This window comes from Mus caroli, chromosome 3, assembly GCF_900094665.2.
Source record: "Mus caroli chromosome 3, CAROLI_EIJ_v1.1, whole genome shotgun sequence".
Classification (NCBI taxonomy): Eukaryota; Metazoa; Chordata; class Mammalia; order Rodentia; family Muridae; genus Mus; species Mus caroli.
The window spans coordinates 102,413,682-102,441,416 of record NC_034572.1 but is presented as its reverse complement, the minus strand read 5'-3'; the positions used below and the strand labels follow the sequence as shown (position 1 = coordinate 102,441,416).

Here is a 27,735-nt window from a genome sequence, read left to right as displayed (position 1 = left end):
TTTAAAAATTGTCTATGTGCCTGTTGTGAGAGTCTATTGTTTCCTTCAGCTGTGGACTCCAGGAATCGAACTCAGATCATCATGCTTGACTGGCAAATGTTTTTACTCCCTTGAACCATCTTGTCAGCCCTGGTTATACAACTAGGGTATGTGTTTGAACATACACACACACACACACACACACACACTGTTGAATACTCACTGCTGTGTAAAAAACATATACAAGAAGATGGGTACATCTGTAAAAGGAGTGTGTTTGAAGAGTGGACTTTGGAAACAAACACTCATGAATAAGCAAGTAGGAAAATACTCTGCTCGTTTGTGGTGAATTCTCTACAGCTAAAATGAAAAAACAAAAAACAACCTCCTCCCAAAAAACTAAAGCTATATGTATCAGGACAGATGATTGTCACAAAATAAAAGCAAGTCAAAAAACCATCATATTAATAGAATAAAGTTTAAAACAATTTGAAAAAATTATGGTGTAATGTCTATGTACTTCTCCTAGGTACAGTATAATGGGGGGGGGTTGGTACAGAAGACAGATGAGCAATGAACTTGAGGCAAACAAGGCTGGTCAGTAGATGCTGGTAATATGTATTATTTATTGTTCTTCTTCTTATTATTATTATTAATATTATTTGGTTTTTCAAGATAGGATTTCTCTGTGTCTGTCTGTCCTGATCTGGAACTCACCAGGCTGGCTCAAACTCAGAGATCAGCCTATCTCTGCCTCCCAAGTGCTGGAATTAAAGGTGTGTCCCACCACCGACTAGCAACAATATATATTATTTCATATCTGTGTGGCTTGGGTGTATACACCTCAGTACAGAAATGACTGTAGAACAGGAATCTAAGACAGCAGAATAACTTTTAAAAGATGTATTATTGATCTTTACTTTATGTATGTGAGTGTTTGCCTGCGGCGTGTGTGTGTGCATCTGATGTGTAAGTCTGGGGACCAGGGGCCAAATGGGGCCATGAATAGCCTAGAACTGGAATTGCAGATGTGTGTGAGTTGCCATCTGAGTTCCAGGAACCAAACCCTGGTTTTCTGAGAAAGCAATGTTCCTAACTGCTGAACCATTTCTCCTGTCCCCATGATTTATTACAGGCATATCTGTGGACTCAGCAATTCCTTATTCAGCCCAAATTTGCATGTAACTCCATGGCAGAAGTTTCCTTCAATTCCAGCCTTAGCTGGTTGCCTCCCCACACACTCATGGCCAGGTTTGGGAAGACATTTATCCAATAGCTGGATTGTATAAATAACAGCGGAACGTTTAATCAAAAAGCATTGGTTTTGAAATGCTGGAAGCATAGTGGCAGATCATCAAAGAAATGACTTTGATGGACCAGAGTTAAGAGCAAAGAAGGAAGGCTGGTTCCCTCCTGGGCCCGCCCATTGGCTCATTCAGCTTCTTTGGGTAAATGAAGTCATCTTTAATTACGTAGATTTCCACTCCTTGTAAACCTAATGTGTAATACTAACAACTGCTCACTTCCGGCTACTGCAGAATACTTTTCGAAAACGAGGCCCATTCAAAGTCAATCAAAACGCAACTCTGCCTAGTTTTCAATACAAACGCTAATCTCCACTCCCACGGTTCCTCGGAGACTTCATTCTCATTTAAATAGTGTTGGCGGTTAAAAGGAGATCGAATTCTTACTTTTTAAAGGTTGATAACTTTAAAACTCATTAACATCCAAACGCTGTTTGTTGTTAAAAAGTAAAACCCTGTCTGATGCGAAGTAAAAGTTCAGTTCTTTGTCTGTTCTGGCTGGTGGAGCACCGTTATTACAGCAGCAGGAGCACTAAGGATGCCTTAGGTAAATCTTGTGTGTGCTCGAGTCACTACGGTATGTATAGAAGAAAACCCTTCCACAGAACCCAGGAAAATCGGGAAAGCTGCACTAGAGCCCACGCATCCCGTGTAGGTTCCTGACCTTGGTCGTGGCGTTGAAGCAGCTGGGCTGTTCTAGTGGGGACCCATCCTGGAAGCTTCTGGCAAAAACCCCGGAACCTTCTGGCAGCCCGACGGCTAGCAGGCTCCACAGGTCCCTTTAAGGCGCCCTACGCGCGGAAAAAGGGGAGAGCAAGGGGCGGGAGCAGGGTTCGCGATCGCACGCCACGTGACTCGGCTGCCAAGTCCGCCAGCGAGTTTGACAGAAGTTTGAATCGGACTCGGGGGTTTTCTGCAGCCGGCGGGGCAGCGCGGCGGACAGAGCCTCCGAGAGCGCGAGCAGCAGCGCCCCCACGACCCAGCCCGCCAGCCTGGAGCCCGGCCTGCCCACGGCCTCGAGCCCGCCGCCCCCAGCGCCCCCGCGCGCCCCGCAGCCTCCCGGCCAGGGAGTCGAACCCTTGCACTGCGCCCCGACGCGCCAGCATGTCCTCGACGGAGAGCCCCGGTCGCACCTCGGACAAGTCTCCGCGGCAGCAGGTAAGCCCCGAGTGCCAGGCCTGTGGATTCTCATTAGTCCCTGTCCACCTAGATGTCCCGAATGTGTCCGATTCCGTCTCTCCCGCCCCCACAATGTGAGTAGACGGGGACCCACGCTTTCCCTCCGGGCCGGCCCGCCTTAACCGTCTGCTGGTTTTGTCTCTGCAGGTGGACCGCCTGCTCCTGGGGCTGCGCTGGCAGCGCCTGGAGGAGCCGCTGGGCTTCATCAAAGTTCTCCAGTGGGTGAGTCGGCCCTAACCCCGGGCTATTTCGGGAGCCTGGATTGTGACGCGGACCCGAAGCAATGTGGCCCCAGAGGAGGCTGGGGAGATGCAGCGGGCCCAGCCACCGCGGAAGGGTGGGGGGTGGCGACAGGTGGGCGGGGGAGGGGAGAATCCGGGTTGCTGCTCCAGCGCTCGTTGGAAGGAGGGAGAGGAGCCAGGCCTGCGGAGTCCCGGATTCGGACCTTCTATGTGCAAGGCGCCTTTGCCCAGGGCGCTCACATTTCACTCGGACGAGAAGACCCGGGTGTAACCTTTCCAGAACTCTGATCCTGCACATACCACTCCACTCTTCAGTGGCGGGAGGGGAGAGGAGGACAAGGAGAGTAAGGTCCACTTTGCAGTGAGAACAAAGCTACTACTGAAGGCACCAGGGAAGGAAATGGGTTACAGAAACCATCCTGCCTGGAACCTTCTAGGACCTGGATGATCCCTGGGGTGGACTCAGGGGACAGACTCCCAGCTGAAGTCACTGGAGCAATTTGGGAAACTGTAACCGAGTAAAGAAATGGATGGATGAATGAACAGTTTCCCAATCCAATGATTAAATAAAAAAAAAAAAAAAAAACAATTAAGACAGAAGAAAATGCGACAGCTAGCATAACAGAACATTGAGCCGGGAAGGAGGGATGGTAGGCTGCAGGCCTAGAGCTATCTGTCTCAGCTCTGTGACCTTGGACAAGTCACTTCTCTGGACACTAGTTTCCAACATTAGTCAAACATGGATCAAACCTGTCACCATTCTAGAGTATAGCTCAATATTAGATTTACCCTATGACCTTGAAACATTCACCGGCCCATGGCCTCAGTTTCCCCTTCTCTGGTCTAGTGGGAATACTGGCTTGTTTCACTGGTCCTTGAGATGCAGCCAGCGTTTCAAATCATAAAGATTTGGAGAACATTTTGTGCATTCTTGCAGAAAAGGTTTTGTTAGACAAGCCATATGCCAGATTCTATATGAAGTTATTACTGTGCCCTCAAGCACTGGATTCAGCTAGGGACCAATTTACCCTTCATACCCAAGAGAACCAAGTTCTAAAGACCTTTGAATTCACAGGAGATAGGACTTAGCACGATGTCACCAAATCCTAAGTAATTGTGGTTTGGATGGAAATCATCAAATCTGGAGGGCTTTTGGGATTGTCTCTGGGTATCTGAGATCCTAATGGGCTGCAGGCCAGCCTGGGAGTCCTCAGAGTAAATAAACTCTGAGACTTTCCGCTTTCTCTGCTGCCTCAAGAGTGGGGCCAATGTTGCCTGAACTCTTTCACCTCCTGACCTTCCCTGTTCTGACTTGAGTACCAGAGGGGACCGAGTAGGAAAGGTAAGGTTTCAAAGGACCTGGGATTCAGAAGCAGGGAGGCACTGAGAGATCCTGAGGAACAAGACGTATGTACTATCTAAACCAGACAAGTAGATCTAATGGAAAGTGACAGGTTGTCAGGGGGTGGGAAACAGTAGGAAAGACCATGGACTTATCCCCCCTGGGAAGATTCTAGAAAGCTTCCTTCTGTAATCCTGCCACTCTCCTCACTCTACTTCCTACAACACCCCTGAACACAGTGACTCCCTGGCTCAATGGTCCAGTCTTCTTCCAAAGTCATCATTGATTCCCTAAGAATTAAGACCGTTCTGACTTTTATGATCTCCAACTTTATTGGGAAGGAATTGTACAAAACAGGATCGATCTATTTTGCCCTCGTACCACTAAATCAGGTCTTTGGAGGATAAACTTCATTCATAGCAGTGCTCTCCGCCTGTGGGCTGAGACCCTTTTGGAGTTAAATGAGCCTGTAATAGAATTAGTCATGTAGTAGCATCAAAAATAATGCTATGGTTGGGTCACCACAACATGAGGAACCGTATCACAGGGTCACAGCCGTAGGCCGGTTGAGAAGCACTGCTTCACATAGTAACATTTTAAGAAGCCATGGCTTGCTTTTGGTGCTCTCTCAGGTAGCCTAGACTCAGGGTGTGGGTTTGGCTTGCTCAAATCTTTGCAGATGAACAGAAAAGTGCACAGTATCCGGTGTGAGAAATAGTCCTCACCAGAGGAGAAACAGAAAGCACAGATCTTGTAGTTACTATAATGGCAATTGAAAACTTTTATTATCACCCAATGGCAAGGGTTTTACTGGAATCCTTGTGAGAAGAAAGTGATGTAGTCAGGACTTAGAGTGTCTTTAAGAATTAGAAAAGAAGCCGGGCGTGGTGGTGCACGCCTTTAATCCCAGCACTCGGGAGGCAGAGGCAGGCGGATTTCTGAGTTCGAGGCCAGCCTGGTCTACAAAGTGAGTGCCAGGACAGCCAGGGCTACACAGAGAAACCCTGTCTCGAAAAACCAAAAAAAAAAAAAAAAGAATTAGAAAAGAGGCTGGCTATAGTGGCACACACCTTTAATCTCAACCGTCGGGAGGCAAAGGCAGGCGGATCTCAGCCTGGTTTGCCAAATCAACCAAACTAAGATTCAGAAATGAATCTTACTTCTGTTTCAATTCAAGAATTTTATCATGTCTATATCAAACTAGCCAGATAGCATGCTCTATCTAGCTGTCTGTCTGTCTGTCTGCCTATCTATCTATCTATCTATCTATCTATCTATCTAACCATCTATTTTAGGGTTTTTTTGAGACAGGGTCTTTCTGTATAGCCCTGGTTGTCTGGAACTCACAGGATTAGGCTGGTCTCCAGCTCCTAGAGACCTGCTTGCCTCCGCCTCCTGAGTGCAGCCACATAACTCCTATTATATAGACACATTATTGAAGTAGGGTTTTTAAAGCTTTTATATTATCATTAGTGTGTGTGTGTGTGTGTGTGTGTGTGTGTATGTGTGTGTGCATGAGAGAGAGGAGGGAGAGAGAGGGAGGGAGGGAGGGAGAGAGGGGAGGGAGAGTGGGAGAGAGAGAGAGGGAGGGAAGGAAGGAGAGAGAGGGAGGGAAGGAAGGAGAGAGAGGGAGGGAAGGAGAGAGAGGGAGGGAGGGAGAGAGAGAGAGAGAGAGAGAGAGAGAGAGAATGAGGTATGTGCACAAGTGGAGGGTCAAAGGAGTTTGATGTTTTTTTTTTGTTTTATTTTGTTTTGTTTTGTTTTTTGTTTTTTTACTCTTAATTAGATTTTGGAGATGGAACTCCTCACCAGAGCTACATGTGTCTTTGCTCACTGAGCCATCTTATTGGTCCCAAAAACCAGCTTTAAAAGAAAAGGAAGTCAAAGATTAGATGAAGATTAGATGGACTTTTACTTAAATTCAATCTCTGCTTTTTATCCCTCAAAGCTCAGATAAGGGGTGAAATCTTTTCGGGCTTCATTTTCCTCATTTGAGGCTAAGCCATGTCCTCTGGGCTTACTGAGAGGATTATGGGTAATAATGTCCACAAAGCATAGAGCATTCCTGAAGATCACAGTGAGAACTTTCATAAACCTGGGCTCCATCCGTTCTGTCTTATTCCCAAACCTTCCCTAACTTTCTTCCTTATGGAGACTGTCCTGCGTGACTTGCCTTCCAGTGAGATTGCTCAAATGTCACAGCCAACTCTTCAGTTCCAGTGGACAGTGCAAAGGAATCCAGGTGACTCAGTCATATGGGATTCCAGTTTCTTACAAATAATAGATCCCATTAACTTTAGCCAAGCACACCCTCCCAGTGGTTGCTGATGATCTTTGTGGGGAGGGGCATTCAGAGGTCTGTGATACAAGAGAGCTATCTCATTGGTGGGATTTGTTTTTATTTGCTTGCTGCATTTTTTTTTTCCTGCTGGAGATTTTGAATGGATACTGTCAGAGTCCATAGAACCAATAGACAGTGAGGCCTTGAAATCCCTGATGGTTAGTGCCCTTAGGGTTGACACAAGTGAATACAGTAAGCCAGCTGGCATCAAAGTGGAGCACCAACCTTAAGTGGAACCTGGGCAGGTTATTCTGTCTCTTCAAAGAGATGCAAAGGCAGGAGGAAGAAGAGGCAGAGGTGGGCAAAGTATGGCCATCACCATTTCCAGCATCTGAGCTCCGGAAATACTCTTGCTCTCAGGGACTCCATATTTATTCTTTATGGCCAATGTGCTATCTCATAGCCTGGATGTTAGACAAGGGTTTCAAGTTCTTCTCTTCTTGTTCCTGCGGATTATTTAATTCCCTTCATGGTCATGGCCGGAAGCAAATCTAGTACAGAGAAGTTGGAAGCTGTGAATGGTCTGGACAGGTATCCTGCTCTTGCAGCTTGGGGCAGAACACCTGCCTCTCTCCTTGTAACATGCACAGGAAAGACCTTCTCTTCAGCCTTAGGGACCATAGTGCAGTCTTACTCACCTCCATATCAATAGCATCAGGGCACAAGGTAGATGCTTAATTTCAAATGAATGAATGAATGAATGAATGAATGGAGCTCAGAACAGTGACTCAGAAGATGTGAACTTGAAGGCCAGCTCTCCCATTAGCTAAATGTGACTTTGAGAATGTTACTTTATCGGAGGAAAGAGGGCTTCTTCTGTTTCCAGAACTGGAATGAGACTTAGAATTTTAATAGACAGTGGAAAGGTTCTGCAATCCATGCTGGCCAGTAGAGAAGTGCTTGGCCATGCGTGGCTATCGAGCGCTTGCTTTGTGGCTGGTATGGCTGAGCAGCTTTTGTTTTATTTTATTTGAAGTAACCCAAATAGCCATGGTTGTTTGGCCGCAACATGATGGACAGTATAACTCTAAGGCATAAACGCCACGAGGACAGTGCCCCTCCCCCNCCCCGCACCCCTCCCCCGCCTCCCGTGTGTGTGTTTCTCTCTCTCTCTCTCTCACACACACACATACCCACACCCACCCACACTGTCTCTCACTGTTAAAGTGCCTGCTACAGGCACATACTCGAGAAGTGTCTTTTTTTTTTGGGGGGGGGTAGATGTTCAACAGTGCCCAGGGTAGAAGAGGTTCCATATTGCCCCGAGTTAGGACTCTTTCCATGCACTTTTATACTCACCGACCAACAGCCAGTGAATAAAAACACGCCAATCCAACTGTGCTGCCCTTCCTCAATGGGACACCCTCAAGCAAAGAGGAATAAAGTCTTCTGGGGGAATTGGAGACCCGCAGAGTAAAAGAAGAAGAGACAGTCCCTCAGAGGAACAGCTAGTAGAGGGTCACTGCTCTGTGTGAGAGGCCAACTTTAGGTATGTTAAGGGTGATGATCCAGAGGCTTCTAGTGACGTCCCTCTGACACTGTCAGGAAGGTGGGCCAACAGTCCTCTACTGCAGCTTTCAGAGCTTAGTTTGGATGTGGAGGCTATGTAGCCATTGCAGGTAGATCACACTGTTTTCTTTCCTGGGTATCTTTACCTCCATAGATAATTATCACTCATTTGGAACAAGTCTACTGAAAATAGGGGCACATATGACCTTTAGAGAGCAGTCAATGGCTCCAGCACGGAGTTCTGCCAGGCCAGGCCATGCAAGGCAGGGCGGTAGCACTAGATACCACCCAGGGGCAGAACACAGCTGTTGCTAAACCCAGCCAAGAGCATGCTCTGCTGATACCATTAACTTCAGAGGGTGGAAGAATTCCAAAGCTGGACACAGCCTTTAAATTACCCTCAAGTCCTTCATTTTACAAATGAGGAAACTAGGACTCAGAGAGCCAAGTCACCTAGCGAATAAGTTACAGGGCCAAGACTGGGACCAGGGTTTCTTGATTCCTAATCTAGATCTCTCTTCACTCCAATCAGCAGTAGAAAAATAATGTACAATGCTATTCCTGCCTGGATGCAAGTCTGGAGTAGAGATTACTGTCTTCTTGCTTAATGTCCAAAACACTGATTGAGCCACAGATTAACTGATAGAAACAAACAATTAACAGAGTGTTTAATAAGAATACTTGTGTCATGACAAAGGTAAGTGCATAGAAAACGGGCTATGGGGCTGGAGAGGTGGCTCAGCAGTTCAAAGCACTGACTGCTTTTCTAAAGGTTCTGAGTTCAATTCCCAGCAACCACATGGTGGCTCACAACCATCTGTAATAAGATCCCATGCCCTCTTCTGGTGTGTCTGAAGACAGCCACAGTGTACTCATATATATAAAATAAATAATACTTAAAAAAAAAAAAGAAGAAGAAGAAAGGAAAGAAAGCAGGCTGGATGGACAACATGGTAGAGCAGGAGAATGCAGCTTCTTACTTTCGGTTTTAATTAATGTGTGTTCCCCAGGAAAGAAACGTGAGAGGCATAAGATGGGGACTTTTCAGATCACTCAAAACAGAGGTGTAGTCAGCTATGATGCAAGATGGAAAGGAAAAATAATTCAAGTGTTCTGACACACCCCTGCTCCCTACCACTGGGAAAGGACAGCAGCAGCAGATTACAAAGAGGAGCAGGCAGCAGTAGGAGAGAGTAGAGCTGATAAGGCAAGTGGAGGGTACTTTTCTCTGAGCTTGAGCCAGGTCTGTCAACATCTACCCAGCCAGCACTGTTTCTAAAGGGAAGAAAAGTCAAGCTGGCAGTACCATGAGATGGCTCAGTATCCTGGCTCCATGGCTCCGGTGAGGCAGGAAACTATTGCAAGTTAGCAATAAGGTAAGGGCAAGAATCTATGACTGCTCAAGGAGGAATGAAAATGAAATTAGCTGGGCGTTGGTGGCGCACGCCTTTAATCCCAGCACTCGGGAGGCAGAGGCAGGTGGATTTCTGAGTTCGAGGCCAGCCTGGTCTACAGAGTGAGTTCCAGGACAGCCAGGGCTACACAGAGAAACCCTGTCTGGAAAAACCAATAATAANAAAAAAAAAATAAAAAAAAAAGAAAATGAAATTAAATGAACAATGTCCCTTGTACACCTGATCTGGCTTGATAAAAGGGAATCTATTGGCCAGGTGTGGTGGCACATGCGTTTAATCCTAGCACTCGGGAGGCAGAGGCAGGCAAATCTCTGAGTTCAAGGCTAGCCTAGGCTACCCAGAGAAATTCTGTCTTGAAAAAAAAAAAATGTCTATTTCTGAACTCTCATTTGGAGAAAAAAAAAGTAAGTATAGCTTTGAAACAGACATTTCCATAGCCAGAATTATAGAGGTTTTATATTAGCCATTATCTTAAGAGGCCATGTGTGCTCAATAGAGAGATCTGGAAACCCTTTTTTCCCTCTGAGGAAGCACTCAGAGTCTACCTCCTTCACTTGGCTACTTGGTCCAATACTTTGTTCAGAGAACACAATCTCTGCAGTTGAAAGAAGAATGGCAGCGAGGGTCCCTACCAGGAAGAACTCAATGAAAGGAATTGTTACTCTGTGTCCACTGTGCACCTGCATTCCCTGGAGTCAAAGGGTGGTTCTTTGAGAGACCTTCAGATTCTCAAAGGGGCTTCACTTTCTCTCAGCTCTTTGCTATTTTCGCCTTCGGGTCCTGCGGCTCTTACAGCGGGGAGACGGGAGCCTTGGTTCTCTGCAACAACGAAGCCAAGGACGTGAGCTCCATCATTGTTTTGTTCGGCTATCCCTTCAGGTGAGTCGGGATTGGTTCTGACCCAGTGCCCTTTCTTTTATTACATTAGCAGGGCTTTCTCACGCCTCTGCTCCTACCAACCTCTCATTTATTTCTACTCAGAGGACACACAATCTAAAGACCATTTATTGTGTGCTGTTCTAGATTAAAATAAAACAAGACCTGGGTCATTCTGTCCATTAGCCATTTTTCAGACACTCTGACCAGAGTGAAACATGGTTATATCATTGTTATGGTGGTCCAGTCCAAACTCAAGCAATGGCAGCTCACCACAGCTTAGACGGAGGGAAGCCAGTCATTGGGAGGAAGGGTGGAAGGGGTCTGGGCCAGTTGGGCAGCTCTGCACATTCCTCTGTGCATATCTGACCCTCTGCATATTCCTCTGTGCCTTGAAGGAAGGAAGCTTATTAGAGTTTAGTTACTAAACAAGAGACATGGGACGCTCACATGATGACACCCAAACGTAAGGATGTAGAAGAGGGAGGTCTGCCCTGACCAGGAAGTAGAAGAGAATACTAATCTCTCAACGTCTGAAACTCTGGTTGGGAGAAATGACTCTTCAGAAAAGGATGGAGGCAGAACACATCTTTTCAGAGTGTCTGAAACCACTTCACTGTCCAACTTAGATTAAGTATCCCTTGTTCACAACAAGCTGTATTTTTTTCACTTTATTTTGTCCAATGTGCCCACATCAGGGAGGCCTAAATCAAGTCTGTGAATGGGTAACTTAAATTTGGCCACTGCTTAATATGGGTCTGTGTGTTCCCAAGGGCAGACTGAATCTGATTTGTCTAATGGCTTAGCTACCAGAAATAGTTGGACTGCATATATGTTACGACTTAAAGATCTGGAGTGGCTACTGAGGGGAACATGGGGTTTGGATGCAATCTTGGAAGAGGACTGTGGCCTAGTGGTTAAAGCACTTACCCAACATGTGTGAGATCCCAAGTTCAATCCTCAGTACTGCCAGAAACAAATGAGCAGAATCTTGAAGTATCACCTCTCTTAACTGCAAGATTCCCTCAGGAGTTCCTATCTACAGGACTCCTTTCCCAGGGTGAGCCCCAGACAGGAGCCCCTATTGGGCAGAGTAGGAGAGGCTAGCCCTATCTCAGCATGGCTTCCCTTGCCATCTGTAGGTTGTACCAGGTCCAGTATGAAATGCCCCTCTGTGATCAGGACTCCACCTCCAAAACCATGAACCTCATGGGAGACTTCTCTGCCCCCGCCGAGTTCTTTGTGACCCTTGGCATCTTTTCCTTCTTCTATACAATGGCTGCCCTGGTCATCTACCTGCGCTTCCACAAACTCTACACGGAGAACAAACGCTTTCCATTGGTGGTGAGTGAGCATGGCCCAGAGGGATGGGGACAATAAATGTCAGAGATGGTGGGGCGATCAAAAGTAATAGCTTCCCTGAGTCCTTGATACCTATGTGTGGAATAGAACGACCTCTCAGTGGTTTGTTTGCAGTCAGAGGAAGAAAAATAGTGTCTTTATAAAGCAGGCTCTAGAGCTGACCTAACAGGTTTAAATCACAGCACTTGCTCTCAGTAACTGTGTGACATTAGACAAGTTGCTCGGCCTCTCTGCCTTAATTTTCTTGGCTATAAAATAAAGGTGAAGTAATAAATACTTGTGTTCGTGTTTTGGGAGGATAGAATGAGTATGCATGTACAGTACCTAACATGCAGTTATTCTCTGAGCGCTATCTATTATTAGTATCATTTCATTTACTTCTTCTGTATTCTAGGCATTCAAGGTGGGAAGTGTACTTTAGAAACCTCAATTCTCTCCTGAATGTGTCTTTTTCATTCCTTACAGTTTGAACGATGGTGATTAAAAGGGAGTTGGGAGGAGAGAGTGAGGAGTTGAGGTAACTTGGGTTGCAAGGAAGGAAGGTTCCCAGCAGATTGATAATGTGGCAGGCAACTCATTGCCTGACCTTAATTCTTTAGGAAGGAATACGGTAGTCTGGGTGGCAGCATTCCTTTGGTGGCACTGAACAGAGTCCTCAGGTAGGATGGGAGTTAGGTAACGGTAGGATGAGAAGAGACAGCTTACTCAGGACCTCGGGATTCTTGTGTGAATTGGAAGAAGGAAAGGTAATCGATGATCACTGGGCCCCTCTGAATGTCTTCCTCCTTCTGCTCCTCCTAGGATTTCTGTGTGACTGTCTCTTTCACCTTCTTTTGGCTGGTTGCTGCCGCTGCCTGGGGCAAGGGCTTGACTGACGTCAAAGGGGCCACCCGGCCATCCAGCCTGACTGCAGCCATGTCTGTGTGCCATGGAGAGGAGGCAGTGTGCAGCGCCGGGGCCACGCCCTCTATGGGGCTGGCAAACCTCTCTGTGGTGAGATTTGTGACTATGGAGGGGTCTGGGAATGGTTCACTAGCCCAGCTGTCCAGCTAGCTAACTGGTTCTGAGAGGAACAGGGAAAGTGTGCCCAGAGACAAGATGCTCTGAACCTAGACTAGTAACCCCTGCATCTCATGGTGACCCGAGAAGATATTTTGGATGAAACGAATCTGAGTCACTCCTTCACCATCTTTTCTTTCTACATTTAGGGGCCCTGGTGGTTACCCTTTCCTGTCTGTTCAACCACGTGTTACGTGGGAGCATGCGTAGAAGGGGTTCATGGCTGTAGCTGGGCTCAGAGCTGTGAGTGGATTAGTATGAGAGAGACACTACCCCTTGTCGTTTAGCTTTCTCTACTGGAATGGTTTGGCAGGCAGTGATGGGCTCAGCTGGCAGGCAATCCAAGCTTTAGTCATCCAGTTGTAGCGTTGAGCTACTGTAGGACCCCCGAAGGGAGACCCTCACTCAAGTCTCAGGGATCTCGAGCCCAGAAAGCCACAACAGTCAAGCTTGCTGCAAACACACGAGGTTTTAATGGCACACAAACCAGCATGCTGAGGTCGAGACCCATACACCAGGCAGGGGTAGAGTAGTCTGACCCCAACCCTATTTTCCAGCAGGCTTATAAAGGCAAAAACCAGAACCTAGGGGGAGGATCGGAGAGGAAATAGGGGAAGTCTAGGAGCGGATATTTACTTCAAGGCACCTGGGACATTGAAACATTTTGTGGTTGTTTTTCCCAAAAGTTCTGGGGAATTAGGCCATCTGGCTGGCGGCCGGAGCCCATGTTCTCAGGGCAGTCATTATTTTATTTTTTTACTCTTCACTATATCTATATAAGCTTGTAAATTAACATAGCATTAAACTTCTCAAACGTCCCGTCATCTCAGCCGTCCCGGAACAACTCAGAAAATGTCGCAGGCCTCCCAATGGCCCACAATTGAAATGCCTGATGGCTAGTGCACCAGTGAGCCTTCTGGAACCCTGCAGAGGGGCTTTTTTCTTTCATATATATATATATATATATATATATATATATATACACACATATGCATATACTTGTGTATATGTTAGCTGTCTTCAGACACACCAGAAGAGTTCATCAGATCCCGTTACAGGTGGTTCACTATGTGGTTCCTGGGAACTGAACTCAGGACCTCTGGAAGAGCAGTCAGTGCTCTTAACTTCTGAGCCATCTCTCCAGCTCCTCCAATTTTTAATTATGAAAATTTTCATATATATCCAGAAAAGTTGAAAAACATTTACAGGAAAGGCCCACATAGTCACTTTCTAAAGTACAACCGTTCAACACACTTGGTTTATATCTATTTATCTATCTTTCCTTGTCTATTGTTTTTACTTGATTTTTGAGAGACAGGTTCTTTGTATATTACCCAAGTTGTCTTTGAACTCACTATAGAATCCAAGCTGCCTTTGAATTCACGATTCTTTTTTAAAATTTATGTATTTTATTTATATGAGTACACCATACACTGTAGCTGTCTTCAAATCCTATTACAGATGGCTGTGAGCCACCATGTGGTTGCTGGGAATTGAACTCAGGACCTCTGGAAGAGCAGTCAATGCCCTTAACTGCTGAGCCATCTCTCCAGCCCCAAATTCACGGTTATTTTGCCTCAGCCTTCTGTGTACTGGGATTACTGATTTGTGCCACTACACTCAGCTTTTCTGTTCAAATTGTGTTGTGAGAACCCAGACTAGTCTTCAGTTCAGTCCTCCTTCCTTAATCGCCTACGTGCTACAATACACAGGTGTAAGCCACCATACCTAGTTCATTGACCCCATTATTATTATTATGGATTGTTATTATTATTATTAAAGGCATGTGCCACAACACCCTTCTTTCTATATTGTCAGTTTTTCAAAATATTTTAATAAAGTTGGTGTGGCACACATCTGTAATACCAACAGCCTATCTGACAGAGGCAGAAGGGTTAAGGGTCCTGGAACAGGCTAGGTGCACAGAGAAAACAAAAGAATAATAACAAAAACAATAGATATTTGAATAAAGCCTTTGCTTAGTCTTTAGCCCTGGGGGAGTACCTTGGACAGCTCCAGCCACACTTACCTCAGGAAGGCAAGCACGCGTTCCTTGATTTACTTAGCATTCCCGGGGCCAGATTAGAGTAGTGACCCAGCTACACTGTGAATGAGTCCTCTGGACAGAGTTTAGACACTTTCACTAGAAAATCTGTTAGTAGACAGTGGCTTTGAGCCCTGTCTCTCTACCAAGTTCTCTGTGCTTCTCCTCCTCCCATTTCTCACGTAGCACTTTCCTGACTATTCTCACAGACTCTCCTGATTTCTTTTGTAGCTCTTTGGCTTTATCAACTTCTTCCTGTGGGCTGGAAACTGTTGGTTTGTGTTCAAAGAGACCCCGTGGCACGGCCAAGGCCAGGACCAGGGCCAGGGCCCCAGCCAGGAGAGTGCAGCGGAACAGGGGGCAGTGGAGAAGCAGTAAGCAGCCTTCATCTGCCTACTCCCCAACTGGACGGCACCTTGTCATCTCCTCCAGCTTCTACAGGACCTCCTCCTCCTCCTCCTCCTCTTCCTCCTCCTCCTCCCTTCCCCATCGTTCTGGACTTTAAGATTTGAGAGAATGGATGGGTGGGCATCAGCTGTTGGTAACCTCCACTGGCTTCCTATCCCTCATCCTGCTGGGGCAGCAAATGGCAGGATCTCAGCACTTCTTGTCTGCTGCCTGGACTGAAGCATCTTACTTGGGGAAGTTGACTGGCAACCTTGCCCTGAGTTCTGTGTGGAGGGCCCACCAGTGATTTTGTGGCATCCCTCAATAGCTGGCATCTAATCTGTATCCTATCTCTAGCCCTCCCAGAGCCCAGTGTGCTCCCACCATGTGTGAAGCAGGGAGACCCATTATCCTATCAGAGGTCCCTCTAAGGATCCACATGAGGCCCGGACCCAATGGGAGCAGAGAGAGTTGCAAGTGCATTGCAGCACCAAGGAAGAAAATGAGGAAAGTTGCTGGCAGATTAAGTTTTCTGTTCCCTCAGTCCTTCCTTTCCCTCAGCTGGAACACTTTCGGTAGCACCCTCTATGCCACTTACTCATGAAACCCCTTACTCCCTTCTCCTTCTCGGCCTTGGTTTTGTGGGCTTTGGGAGGGCCTGAAGGACCATCGTGACATGAGATGCCCAGGAGTCCCGGGACATGGATACATGGGCCCACCTGTCCCTTACTGTCTGTTCATTTTCTCAAGCCAGCACCTTTTCTAGTTCTTTCAAACCTTTCTGTCCCCATCTTTACAAAGAGGGTTATCTGTGCTTGTCTCTCACCTCCATGCAGTAGCCAGGCCCCATCCTTCCCCAGTCCTGGGCAGCCCGATGCTATTGGTGCTTCTTCATTTCGGGACCCAGTTCCATATTTGTCTTTGGTGTGTCTCCTCTCCCTGATTCCTCCTGTCATCCCTCTTTGGGCCCAAGGCCAGAGGGTACCAACTGGGCAAATGCCATCTGCCTTTTACCCAGATCAAAACCCCGTGATCTACCCTGGCAGTAGGGTTGCTTAGGGAAAGATGATAAAGAAGGAAGAAACCAGCCATTTCCCAATTTAGTGGCAATTGTCCCACTTAGCACCCCAAAGATGAATGTGCCTTATGCCAACCTGTCCTCAAGACATGGTCGACCCTCTCCAACCCCCTTGCCTTCCTCAACACTACCCACATCAAGATGTATTTCTTGAGGGCCCAGGGCTTAGAATCCTTAACTTTGGGCTGTTCATTTCTTCTTTGGGTTACAATTCCCCCACTCGTCAAAGGAAGTGGGGTATTTACACACTTCCACATGCTCCCGAGCCCTTCAGTAAAATAATCTGGAATTTTTGTTTTCTGCTTAAGATTTTAGGGAAAAGATTTAAGGAGGGGAAAATTGGATGAGGGTGAGAATGATCCTAAATCTGAAACTCTCTATGCTAAGTTATCCCCATGGTTACTTAAGGACAAGGGAGACAGTTTTGCCTCCAGCTCCAGAGGTACAAAGAACAAAAGAGTGACCACCATTTTTCTTCAAGCAAGTCCCTGTGGGGATCTGGGAGCAGCTTCGACTCAAACTGTGTTTGGATTCTGCGTCTATATTTATAATTTATTTGAACTGTGACGGATAAAGTGTTCTCATTTGGGGCCTAAGTTAGCAACTGGCCCATCAACTACTTTAGAAAAGGAGTTCTCCACTCCCACTGAGCATTCTTACTCCAGAGCTCGCTCTAGGGTTGAAAAGGCTCTTCCTCGGCCAGAGTCTGGGTATGGCCAAGAGAGTCTTGATTTAGGCTATGGTCTTTCCATGGCCGCCAGAAGAGGAAAGACCAGTTCACCTCATTACCTCCAGGGGGCTGGGCAGCAGTAAGTGCCAAGGGCAGCTCTGTCCTCATGAGATTCATGTCCTCTCCGACCAGGGCTGGCACCGCCACTTTGCCTAGTCAGGCCTGAAGTAGGAGAGGTGTCTGGTTTCCCTAGCTATTGCAGGAGGCCAACAAGCAGGGAACTTGCCCTTTGCCCTGGTAGACTTTACCATGTGGAGACGCCTATCCAGGACCTTTCTTAGACACGAGTCCCCTTCAACATCCTGACCATGGGTCTCCTGTTTCTGGGATTGCAGATCGAGGATGTGGGGAGAATGTTGCATGTTGTTCTGTGGTGCTTCTTACTACGCATTTGAATAAACAGTGCTGCGAACATTTGCCAAGAAGAAGCCAAGACCAGAGGACTTCTGGGGATTTTCCCCCCCTCTCCTTTTCCCTCGCTCTATGTTCTTGGACAAATTTCAGCATTTGTACCAAGACACTTTTCCTTGCACCTCTGAACCCCAGGCAATAGAGTCTGCTGGCTAGGCAACTGCTCCTGGCAAGCCCCAGTCTAGTGACATCGACTCTTTGGGCGGCACCCAATTAGTCCAAAGAAACCAAGACTCATTAGCAAACTTGGACCAAACTCAAAAGGCAAAAGACAGTGGTTTCCACAATGCTGCCTCCGTTTGCTCTCCTACCATCTGTGACCCAAAGGACGAATCGAGGGCCATATGCTTCCCTCTCCTCACTCTAGGGTTCACGCTGCACAAACTCGCACCTATCCATCTCCTCAGACAGTCACATGTCACATTTACATTCTCTAGAAAAATGTACTTGGGCACAGTTTTACATTTAATCTCATCAGGTTTCTCGGCCTCTTAGGGACTACCTCTGGATGGGTCTTAGGTTTAGAACTTCTGCCCTCAGATGTTATTCTTTATGTAGTTAAACTGCTCTTATATGGGAGGCAGAAAGTCACAGGCCTTGACTTATTTGCTCCCAAACTTGGCTTCATTTTAGGCAAAGGGATGCAATATGGCGTGATGGGTGAGGTAGTCAAAGAAAAAGAGGATTAATATTTAATTTCCAATGAGAATGGGGACGGAGATGAAGGTAGATTTTTGTCTCTTCTGTGAGGGTGGGAAGAAATATTATCAGCTGAGAAGGTGGGTGATTAAGGTACTTTCTGGGCCTTAGCAGAAAGAAAGAAAGAGAGAGAGAGAGAGAGAGAGAGAGAGAGAGAGAGAGAGAGAGAGAGAGAGAAACAAAATAAAGATAGATATGAGAAACCTCCCTATGCCAAGGCTTCAATAGCGGCTTTTCCAGCGGTGAAAAGATTCACTTGAAAAATAAGCCAAAATGATGAATGGAGTCAGGGTCCAGCCAGGATTTGGGAAGAGGCGGTGCAGGTTATCGATTGTAGTTCCCAGGAGGAGACAATCAGCAGAGACACTGCAAACACCAGCAGCCTTGGGGCTACCCTAGTTCTGGGGCTGGTTCTGGATCGGCGATAGCCTTCTGTCATACTGACAGGTGATCTTAGCAAGCTCAGCCAGGTCCTCCCAAACCTAAGACAACAGTACTCCAAACCTCCGTTCTGCATTAAGGCAGCGTGCGTTTCCCATAGAGGAACAGCACAGGAGCTGTGGCCCTCCCCCACCCCAAGCCCTGTGTCCTTCAGCACGTCCTGCACACTCCCTCCCCTTGCCCTTCTGATTCACTGCGCCCACCTCCTTGCACCTACCCTATTCGATCTATAGGGGTGCAGAGGCGCTTCGTGGCCGCCAGCCCTGGAAGGGGCGCCAGCCAGCTGGCGGATGCACGGCTTTAGAAGAGTATCTTGGGCAGAAAGAGGTTTGGGGCTCGGGTATGCGCAGTAAGTTTGGAAGAGTGAACTAGTGGCACAAAGGATGTGTACGGAGGGGTTGAAAGAGGATATCCCGAGGCTTTGATCTCTCCTTCCCCGCGTGCGATTGTGCATTTCGGAAGGGATCCCTCGGCTAGCTCCGTAAGCATCGCCACCCCTCCGCAACTACACTTCCCAGAAAGCTGTGTTGAGAGTGAGGTAGTGGCAGGAGGCACGAGCTGCGCTTGCGCAGAGAGTGAACTGGCAAGGTAGGGGGAGAGGGAGGCGTGCCCCCGGTCGGAGGGTGGGGGGAGGGGGCCGCGCGGCGGCGGCGCCGGGGCGGGCGCGCGTCCGCGGCGGTGATGGCGGTGCGTGAACGCGCGGTGGCAGCAATGGCCGCTCTGGAGCGGCGAGTGCCGAGTCTCGATGACTTCGCGGGACAGAGCTGGAGCTCGTGGGTGGAGCGGGCCGACCTGCCTGCGGCAGACGGTGAGTACAGACACATTAGAATCCGGGGACCCCATCACTATCTCCCCTCCCCCCCAGGGCCCCCTCTAGCTGAGGGGAGCCGCCGACTAGAGCCGCCGTCCGGCTCCCCGGCCCCCCAAACAAAGGACCCGCCGGGTCCTAGTGCCCGCCTGCTCAGACACCTTCGCGCCTCCGGGTCCTAGCGCCGGCGTATCGCTCGCAGCCCACCCTGCCCACCTCTGTCTCTGCGGGTGTACAGTACCTGCTCCCCACTTTACTTGCCTTTATCTTTCTTCTCGTGAGCCGTCCTCCAGCTTTTTTCGGTTCTGCACCTGCTCCGGCTCTACCCATCTGCAACAGTCCTCTCCACGTGTTTCCCACGCACCCCACTTCTGTGACCCCCTCCCCACCCACTTGATTCTTCGCCTTTTGCCCCGCACCTTAGCTTCTTTCAACGCCTCCCTGTCTGCTCAGTTTTCCCGAACCCCCGCCCCCTCTGCTTTAGTTCATCCATCCTCCATCCATCCATCCATCCATCCTCCGGACCTCCCTCTATCTGTCCATCCATACATGACTCCAAGCCTCCATCCTTTCCTGGGCCTCTTGTCCTGCCCCTTGGCTCTCTTCCTTGACCCCTATTTTCTGTAGGCCCTTGAGTGTCTTTGGTGAGCAGGCCTGCAGCCCCTTCTGATCTTTGTCTCCTGGGCCCCAGGGAGCACCTGGCCTCGTGGCCTTTCGGGGTGACAACAAGCATCACACCCCTGAAGAAGTTTGCAAGTGAGAAGAGGTGGAGGAGGAGATCTCACGGAGCGGTCTCTAATGCCACTTGTTCTCTTTTGAGACATCTGACTTCCAGCTCTGTTCTGTCATTCCCCACACTTGAATTTAAGGGACTTAAAATGAGTGGGAGCTGCCCCTTATCTTTTGCATGCCTAACCCACTACCACTTACATCTGGGTATTATGATTGCCAATAATCTTCTCATCCTAGAAAGGGGCCACTCTGTTAGTGAGCATTAGAGAGCCATCGTAGATGGGCGTACAGGCCACCCTTGGACTGCCCCCATGCTGAGTGGGCTAAGATGGGGCCCTCGTTGGGTCTAGGTGCACTGAGAACTGGAAACGGACTCAGATTTGGTGACTCAGAATTGATCCCCCACCCCCACCCCAAGGGACAGGGAGGGGGCTTAGAGGAGGGGGGCGAGGAGTAAGGTAGGGGGATGGGGAAAGAGCTGCTTTGCACAGCTAAGATGTTTTTGTCATTAACCCAGAAACTGAGGTACAAGGGCAACCCCTGGACAAAGCCCCCCTAAGAAGGGGAGGGGCTTGCGTAGCTGATCAAGGAGACTTTGAAGATGCCAAAGGGTCCAAAGACAACAGTTTCTCTACTCTATGGCCATCCTATCAGTGCAGGACCTGAGAAGCTGAGTGTAACTTTGATGATACTATGGTAACTTGGGTGGAGCAAAATGAGTTTATGGGGGTGGGGATCTGGGAGGGCATTTGTCTGGGATGCCACAGAGTAGAAGAAAGGACCCATGCAAGCAGTCTCAAAAGGGACCCGTAGAACAATTTTAGAACCATTTCCCTTTTAAATGGGGGAAGCAAGGCCCAGAAAAGAGACATTTACCCATAGTGGCCCATCTAGTCAGCCTTGGAACTAACTCTGTACTGTACCCGGGAGTGAAGGGTCACTGTGATCCTTAATGGGGTCATCATAGGCATTTGTGAGTGACCCGTGGAAAGTGTCTTCAGGAATTCTGAGTGCTTGTCTGGGAATGTGGGCTTCATACCATTGGGCTGCAGGCCCTGCTGGGTTCTGGAACTTGGGTGGGCATCCTCAACTGTGCTTCTCCTCCAGGGGCTGAACTAGAGGAGAGCAGCAAAAACACGAAGAAGCTGGATGCCATGACCCTCATTAAAGAAGGTGAGAGTCCCGCACAGAGGGCTGGGTGTTGGGAACGTGGACCAAGCTTTCCCTCTCCCACTGGAGGAAGGAGCTTGAAGCAGCAGCGGGACTGCTGGGGGAAGAAGCCTCCTTTTGATAAGTCTGAGTCAGTCAGTTGTCCTGGCCCCTGGGACCTGTTGGTGGTGATCCTAATCACGTGTGGTTGGTGCCCACACACAGGAAAGCCCATACACTTTGGATCTGGTCAGATTGGACGGGGGAGGCTGGGAGCGTCCAGCAGAACTATCAGTTGGAAGGCTGAGCGTCCTCTAAGTGGTGGCGTGAGAGTGTTCCTTGAGCTAGGAAAATCCGGAGAATTTGACCTGAGTGATAAAGGGTTCTGTCGTTGCAGACATGTCCATCTTCGGGCACTGCCCTGCCCATGATGACTTCTATTTGGTTGTATGTAACCACTGCAGCCAGGTGGTGAAGCCCCAAGCCTTCCAGAAACATTGCGGTGAGGGGCGCCCTAGGGAGGCCATAAGGGGGTGGGCAGGCGGGCGGGATGGTAGAACATGGACCTCTTAGGACAGTGTCAGTCTGGAGGTCATGTGGGCTAAAGGAAGATGGTGCTGGGGACAGCTTGAGTGTTGGAGGTGTCGGGATTATTGTTGGAACAAGCTTCTAGCATCAAGTGGAGTTAAGAGGTTCAAGAAGCTTGGTCTAGCATTTTGACTCTTGAAAGGCTCAATCTTAAATGGGAAGGAGAGAAACTCACAACCCAAGCGCTAGGGATTGGCGGGCTGGTTAGGAGATGGGGAAGGAGGCACTCAATACCACTCACCTCAGTTACTCTCTCCACCTCCTGGTGACAGAAAGAAGACATGGGCCCCTCAGCAAGCTTTATGCCCGGGCCCCACCCCCACCTCCAGCCCCTGCCAGCTCTCAGAAATGCCATGTAGTGAATGGGCAGGGCCCAGCTTGTAGAGCCCCAGGTTCCACCAAAACCTCCTCCAGGGAGAAGGGCCAGGGGTCCCGGAGCCGTGGCCATCAGCCTCCTGAGAAGACCCAGAAGGACAGCCTCTGGTAAGAAGAAGCTGGAAACCCCTAAAACTAGCCCTGACCCTGACCCAAGAAAGGGTTGACACTTAGCCCTGGTTGCAGGATACTGCTCACAGCCAAGAAATAGCTAACCCCATCTGCAGCTCCTTTCCATATATTCCAGGGAACATGGGCTCCCCCTTTTTTTCCACGCCTCTCTTGGAGTTCACCCAAGCTCCAGAGCTAGGGAGGAGATGGCTCTGGGCTAGAGTCCAGACCCCAGTCCCAGCCTCCCCGCCTCCCAGCCCATACCCTCTCTCCACGTGTAGCCTTTTCGTGCCTGTGGTGAATCTGGAGAAGATGTCCAGTCTCCCGAAGCCTGATGGACATGGAATCAGGGTGGCCCCACCCTCTGCTTTCCTCAGTCAGCCAGGAGGCCTCCCCAAGGACTCCCCTGGAAAAGTCCCCACGGCCCCCTCTGCTAAAGAACCTCCTGGCAGAGAGAACATCGAGCTTGTCCCTGGTGAGGGCTCCAGTCACCGCGCCGAAGGCAGCCCCCCGGAGAAGGAGGCCAGTGGAGCCAGGCTTCCTCCTAAAACCCACCGAAAGATGGCTCGTGAGTAGTTATGGACGTGGGACTCAGAAAGGCGGAGTGGAGACCTCACTGGGCTTCTCGGTTCTTGGGTCAGGAAGGAGTGAACCTGTCCAGGTCTGACCATTACCGCTTGGAGGGTGTGGCAGCCCCATTACCTCCTGTCCTGCTTGTTCCCAGGAAGCCTTGCTGGTCCAGGTCTCTGAGGTAGTCTGAGAGAACACGAGGCTAAGCCAGCAGAGTCACTCACACCTGCCTTGACCATTCTCTCCTTCCCCACATCCTACAGCTGTTCTTCCTGGCATCTAAGATGTGGGTAGCCGCTTTTGCTTCTTGGTACCGACTGCCCTGCTTTGGGCTTCCAGTCTTCCAAGAGTGCCTGGGCCAGGCATAGGGCTGAGTTGGTTTAAACCCAAGGGTGGGTCTAAACCCTGTCTTAGTCCTACTGCTTCTTGGGCCCTTGGCAGGAAGAGGCCAGATTCTTCCTTGGCTCCTCCCCCAAATGGACTTGCGATTCATTGGAACCTCTTTCCCCCACAGGAAAGGAGTTCGACCTCAACAGGCAGTGCGGGGTCATAAATCCAGAGACCAAGAAGATCTGTACACGCCTGTTGACTTGCAAGGTAACCCCGTCTCTCTGCATGATGATGGGAGGCAGGTTCAGCCCAGACATGCAACCTTGGAGAGGAGAGTCCAGAAGTTACTGTGAACGCAGTTGAAGGGATGGAGCTGGGCCTCTACCAGGGAAGGAGAGAAGAGGCTACTTATAGTGGGCACAGGGTAGACGCAGTAGACAGGGAGTACCTTCCAGATCCCCTTACCCAGAGGAGAGTTTTCGTCTCCTGAGAGTAAAATGAACACACAACCGCCCCTCACCCACAGCACACTCTGTGTGTGTCAAAGAAGACCGATCCCTTTCCCTCCTGCTCAGATCACACCTCTGTACTGCTCTGCTGTGTTCTAGATCCACTCAGTGCACCAGCGCAGGGAGGTCCCAGGCAGGGCCAAGGACTTTGATGTGCTAGTGGCCGAACTGAAGGCCAGCTCCCGAAAAGGAGAGTCTCCCAAGGAGAAGAGCCCAGCACACAAAGAGCCAGTTCTGGAGCGCCCATCCCAGGAGCCTCCCACTGCAGTCCAGGGTGTGGCAGCGGTAGCTGCCCCCAACACCACCTTCTCTTCTCTGTCTAAGCAGACCTATCCGTACTGTGCACTTCCCAGGTACGTACAGAATCTTCAGTCCACCTAACAAGGGGATATTCAGCCCCTAAGGTACCAGGAAGTCTTGGAGACAGGCCCAGGGAACGTCCTGACGATGGACTCACTTGCCCTAAGCACCCAAGCACGCTGTGGCACTGCAGCCCCCGTGAGGTGTGCCAGACCACAGCACCCAGGGTGTGAACGTCTTTCTCGCTCCTCCATGGGTTAGCGCTTATCATCAGAGAGCTAAACGGGCCAGGGTCCTGGGTGAAGCAGTGTCACTGTGCAGTCATCCACTGGTCCCTTTGTGTGCAGAGGCTGCCCTGGGCTGTGGGAAAGCCTGCTCCTGTGCACTTCCGCAGGGGGTAGGCGTGAAACACAGGCTCAGCTCCCAGGCAGGCTCCCAGGAGTATGTGACGGAGAGAGTTGACTAGGCTGACCAGCGCTGGGTGTAGTTAAGCTGGGAAGGTTTTTCTGGAGGAAGGAAATCTGAAGCAGATTGTCTGCTTAAAAAGACAAAGCCTAGGAAGGGGCTAAAGAGAGAATCTCTTGGAGGCTGTGGCCCTTGGTTCTGCCTCACTCTGTGAGCTATATATAGTACTTTCTTGTCTTTTCGCCCTTCCCTCTCATCTGAGTCCCCAGAAGGGTGTGTCTGCCCTGGCTGTTTGAGCGAGCTCGGACACCCTCCCTCTACCCCGAATCACTCACATCATCCTTCCATCTCCCTTGGCCCTTTAGGTCCCATGCCTCCTCTGAGAGTGAGGTGGATGACGAAGGTCCCTGTGGTGGTGATGGGGATCCAGGCCTATTCCCCTTCCCTCTGCCCCGGGGTGGAGCCCAGGCCTCCAGTGAGGAGAGTGAGGAGGAGGGGACATCTGATGACCTCCACCTTTCCCCTGACTGCCATTACGCAACTCGGCCCCCCAGGCCACAGGCGGTAAGCGGGCAGGACAGGGAGCTGGGGTGGAAGGTGGCTAAATCTTGTATCTCAGGCCCTCCCAACCACATTCGTCCTTTCTTCTGCCTCCAGTTTTGCACATTTGGAAGCCGGCTGGTGAGCCCAGGATGCTATGTGTTTAGCCGCCGGCTGGACCGGTTTTGCTCAGCACTCAGCTCCATGCTGGAACGGCATCTCAGCTCTCACATGTGGAAGTAAGTTTCATGTTCTCAGAACTTCCTTCCTCGGGCTCAAGTGTACTTGGGCTTCAGAAACCCCAGTCTGGTATACCAAGGCTGATTGCTAAAAACCCAAATGGGGTGTGGCCTGAAGGAGTGAGACTCAGTAACCTGGAGGAGGGCATGAGTGGGTGATCTGGGTGAACCTCGAGGCCTGCCCATCATTTCCAGTACCTGTTAGGTAATGTAGGACAGGGAGGGCCCAAACTGAGACCAAAAATCAGGTGGTTAATGTGTCTACATGTAGCTCTGGCTTGTTCTGATACAATGACCATTCCTCCTCTTGTGCCTTCCTCCGCTTAGTTCCAGTGTTTCCCAGCAGGGGGCAGCAGTCTGGGCTTTGCTGGCCATTTGAAGGTGCAGAGACTGGTGTATATTAGGGCAGCCCTGGTGTTTGCTCAGTATCACAGTGGGCCTTTCTCTTTGCTACAGGAAGATCCCACCAGCAGCCGAGCCTCCATCCCATCTTGTCAGTCCATCTTTATCTGATCCCTTGAGTCCATCCCCTATGAGCAGCTGCCCCCGACTTCCAGGCCCACCCCCCCGACCTGCCTGTCCAGCCTCCATACCCCCCGTCAAGGACAGCCTTGTCCCTAGCTATCCTGCAGGCTCCCCCAGTGTAGCAGCTGCCTGCAGCCAGGCAGAGTGCATGGGCGGTAGCCAGGCTATTACCTCACCGCTGCCTGCCAACACTCCATCTCCGTCCTTCAGCAAGCTGCCACCTTCCAAGGCCAGCAAGTCATCCAAAGGCAAGGAGGGGGTGGAGATGGAGGCCCCTTCTCGAAAGCGGAAGTTATCCCCTGGCCCCACAACCTTCAAACGGACCTGCATCCTGGAGCCTGCTGGAAAGGGCAAACCCTCTAGCTGTCGGGGTCTCTCAACCAAGACTAAAACAGCCCTGAACTTGGGGCTTAATGGAACAGTGGGGCCACGAGTGAAACGGGCCGGTCCCCTGGACTGTCGGGGTTCCCCTCATCCATCCCCCATACCCGTCAAGGCTTCTCAGCTAGAAAACCGGGGAGTGGCCGGACACCCAGCTAAGGTCCTGCCAACCACCTGCCTCTCCGAGGAGGAGGTAGCCAAGAAGCGGAAAAACCTGGCCACTTACTGCCGGCCAGTCAAGGCCAAGCACTGTCAGGCTGGTGTCCCTCCTGATGGGACCTGCTCTGTGCGTCGCAAGAAGCCAGGTCCAGCCCTGCCCTTTGAGGAGAAGTGCTCTACACTGAAGGTACCAATCCAGCTTCCTGAAGACCATAGGCAGAGAGGGGTTGGGAGGGCTGAGGCTGGGGAGCACAGTAGGTACACGACATGGAGAAGGTGCTAAGGATGCTAAGGGGGGAAGAGAAGGGGAACTGAGAGAGCTCCTGGGCTACCTACTTTGGGGAGAGGTTGGTCAGTTCTTTCCAGGGTGACCCCAGCTCTTTCCTGAGGGAACTTTCCTATGCCCAGTCTTTTCCTTTGGGCCTAGGACATGCTGTCTCCTCCTATCTTTGCTTTAATGAAAGGACCACTTCTTTTTGAACTGGCTGTGACCCTCCCTCGAGGACTTGGAGCTACTTTTCCTTACGGGGAAAGGCCCCAGCATGTAGAGTAGCCGGGTGGGTGGGCTGCTCTAGTTCTCTGGTTCTCCCACTGGCATTAGGACATTGAAAAACAAGTCCACAACTTCGGGTCCACCGAGTCATTTCAGATTGCAGCAGGTTCTCCAGGTTCTGGCAAAGCTTGCAGCTAGGTTTATTTACCTTTCCTGTTGAAGCCTGCTTTGCTTTGACCCTGTGACCTCTCTAAGGAGGGACTTCTGGGAGGCTAGGCAGGGTAATATTCTTCTGGGTTAGGCATGGCTTACGTGCTGCCAGCTTTCCTGGCACCTGTAAGGGAAACCTGATAGTTACTGACAGGCCTGCTTGTGTGTGTACAGGTGTGTGCATGTGTGTTCTCCAGCTTCATTACCCAGTCCTCTGTTAGGCTGCCATTCCTTTTCCCTTACTCGGTTGTATTTATTAGGCCAGCTGAAGGAATCCAAGGGTTAGTCCAGATGTTCAGTGGGAAGGATAACAGGTAGGCCCCTAGCCTGACCCTGTCTCTTACCTCTTGTCTCCCTGCAGTCAAAAGCTCATTAACGAGAAAGTGCCTGCCCACTGCAACGGAGCCGCCAGCACCTCCTCCCCTCCAGATCTGGGCCCCAGGCTGCTGCCGCTTTTTATAACTTTATATTATTTTTTTTAAGAAAAAAAAAAACTCTTTAAAATACCTCAAGACTGTCTCCCTGTTCTGTTGCTGCTAAGAAAATATAAAAAACCAGAAACATAGAAAAGGATGGAAACTGATGTAGCCAAATGAGTGAGTGTCCTTACTCTCTGCAACCGCAGCCCCAACCCAAGAGGCTGGGATGACAGGCAGTGTACACCCCAGCACACACACACTGCACACAGAAACCTGGAGCTGCTATCCCTGGGAATCTTCTCAGAGAGGATGATAAGGCATATGACACTGAGTGAGCAAGGCACCCCAGAGGCTTAAGAGAGACAACTGTGGTTCCACTGGGAAAGAACTGAGAGGGAAGGGGGTCTCACACTTGACGCCATCCTTGGGTTTTTGTCCTGAGGGTTTGTGGGAGTTAGCTTATGGCCCCTTTCTGGTTTTCTAGCTACTCTGGG

At 49.8% G+C, this 27,735-nt stretch overlaps 2 protein-coding genes across 4 annotated transcripts; both read left to right on the top strand.

Annotated features, from left to right (window-relative positions):
• Positions 1-2,069: 2,069 nt before the first annotated feature.
• On the top strand, positions 2,070-17,550 carry Sypl2 (synaptophysin like 2). Of its 2 annotated transcripts, none has more exons than XM_029474786.1 (6): positions 2,070-2,441; positions 2,610-2,684; positions 10,066-10,190; positions 11,330-11,531; positions 12,351-12,542; positions 17,183-17,550. In XM_029474786.1, exons 1-6 carry the CDS (start codon positions 2,388-2,390, stop codon positions 17,240-17,242), a joined length of 708 nt encoding a protein of 235 aa, XP_029330646.1. In that variant the 5' UTR covers positions 2,070-2,387; the 3' UTR covers positions 17,243-17,550. The 2 variants fall into 2 exon arrangements, with proteins under 2 accessions (XP_029330646.1, XP_021014425.1); XM_021158766.2 differs by lacking the exon at positions 17,183-17,550 and adding an exon at positions 14,884-16,410.
• A 1,066-nt stretch (positions 17,551-18,616) lies between these two features.
• On the top strand, positions 18,617-27,401 carry Atxn7l2 (ataxin 7 like 2). 2 transcript variants are annotated; one of them, XM_021158203.1, is made up of 12 exons: positions 18,617-19,206; positions 20,456-20,634; positions 21,046-21,111; positions 21,485-21,589; positions 21,948-22,158; positions 22,443-22,729; positions 23,246-23,328; positions 23,670-23,923; positions 24,641-24,839; positions 24,933-25,054; positions 25,511-26,306; positions 27,184-27,332. In XM_021158203.1, exons 3-12 carry the CDS (start codon positions 21,093-21,095, stop codon positions 27,196-27,198), a joined length of 2,091 nt encoding a protein of 696 aa, XP_021013862.1. In that variant the 5' UTR covers positions 18,617-19,206; positions 20,456-20,634; positions 21,046-21,092; the 3' UTR covers positions 27,199-27,332. The 2 variants fall into 2 exon arrangements, with proteins under 2 accessions (XP_021013862.1, XP_021013861.1); XM_021158202.1 differs by lacking the exon at positions 20,456-20,634 and having other exon boundaries at positions 19,030-19,206; positions 27,184-27,401.
• The last annotated feature ends 334 nt before the right edge of the window (positions 27,402-27,735 follow it).

Excerpts from the sequence above, each read along its gene's own strand:
- Sypl2 (XM_021158766.2), top strand. The coding sequence starts at position 2,388 with ATGTCCTCGACGGAGAGCCCCGGTCGCACCTCGGACAAGTCTCCGCGG. Across the intron at positions 10,191-11,329 it reads TTGTTCGGCTATCCCTTCAG|GTTGTACCAGGTCCAGTATG; the intron begins GTGAGTCGGGAT and ends TGCCATCTGTAG. Across the intron at positions 11,532-12,350 it reads ACAAACGCTTTCCATTGGTG|GATTTCTGTGTGACTGTCTC; the intron begins GTGAGTGAGCAT and ends TGCTCCTCCTAG.
- Atxn7l2 (XM_021158202.1), top strand. The coding sequence starts at position 19,080 with ATGGCGGTGCGTGAACGCGCGGTGGCAGCAATGGCCGCTCTGGAGCGG. Across the intron at positions 22,159-22,442 it reads ACCCAGAAGGACAGCCTCTG|CCTTTTCGTGCCTGTGGTGA; the intron begins GTAAGAAGAAGC and ends CTCCACGTGTAG. Across the intron at positions 23,329-23,669 it reads CACGCCTGTTGACTTGCAAG|ATCCACTCAGTGCACCAGCG; the intron begins GTAACCCCGTCT and ends GCTGTGTTCTAG.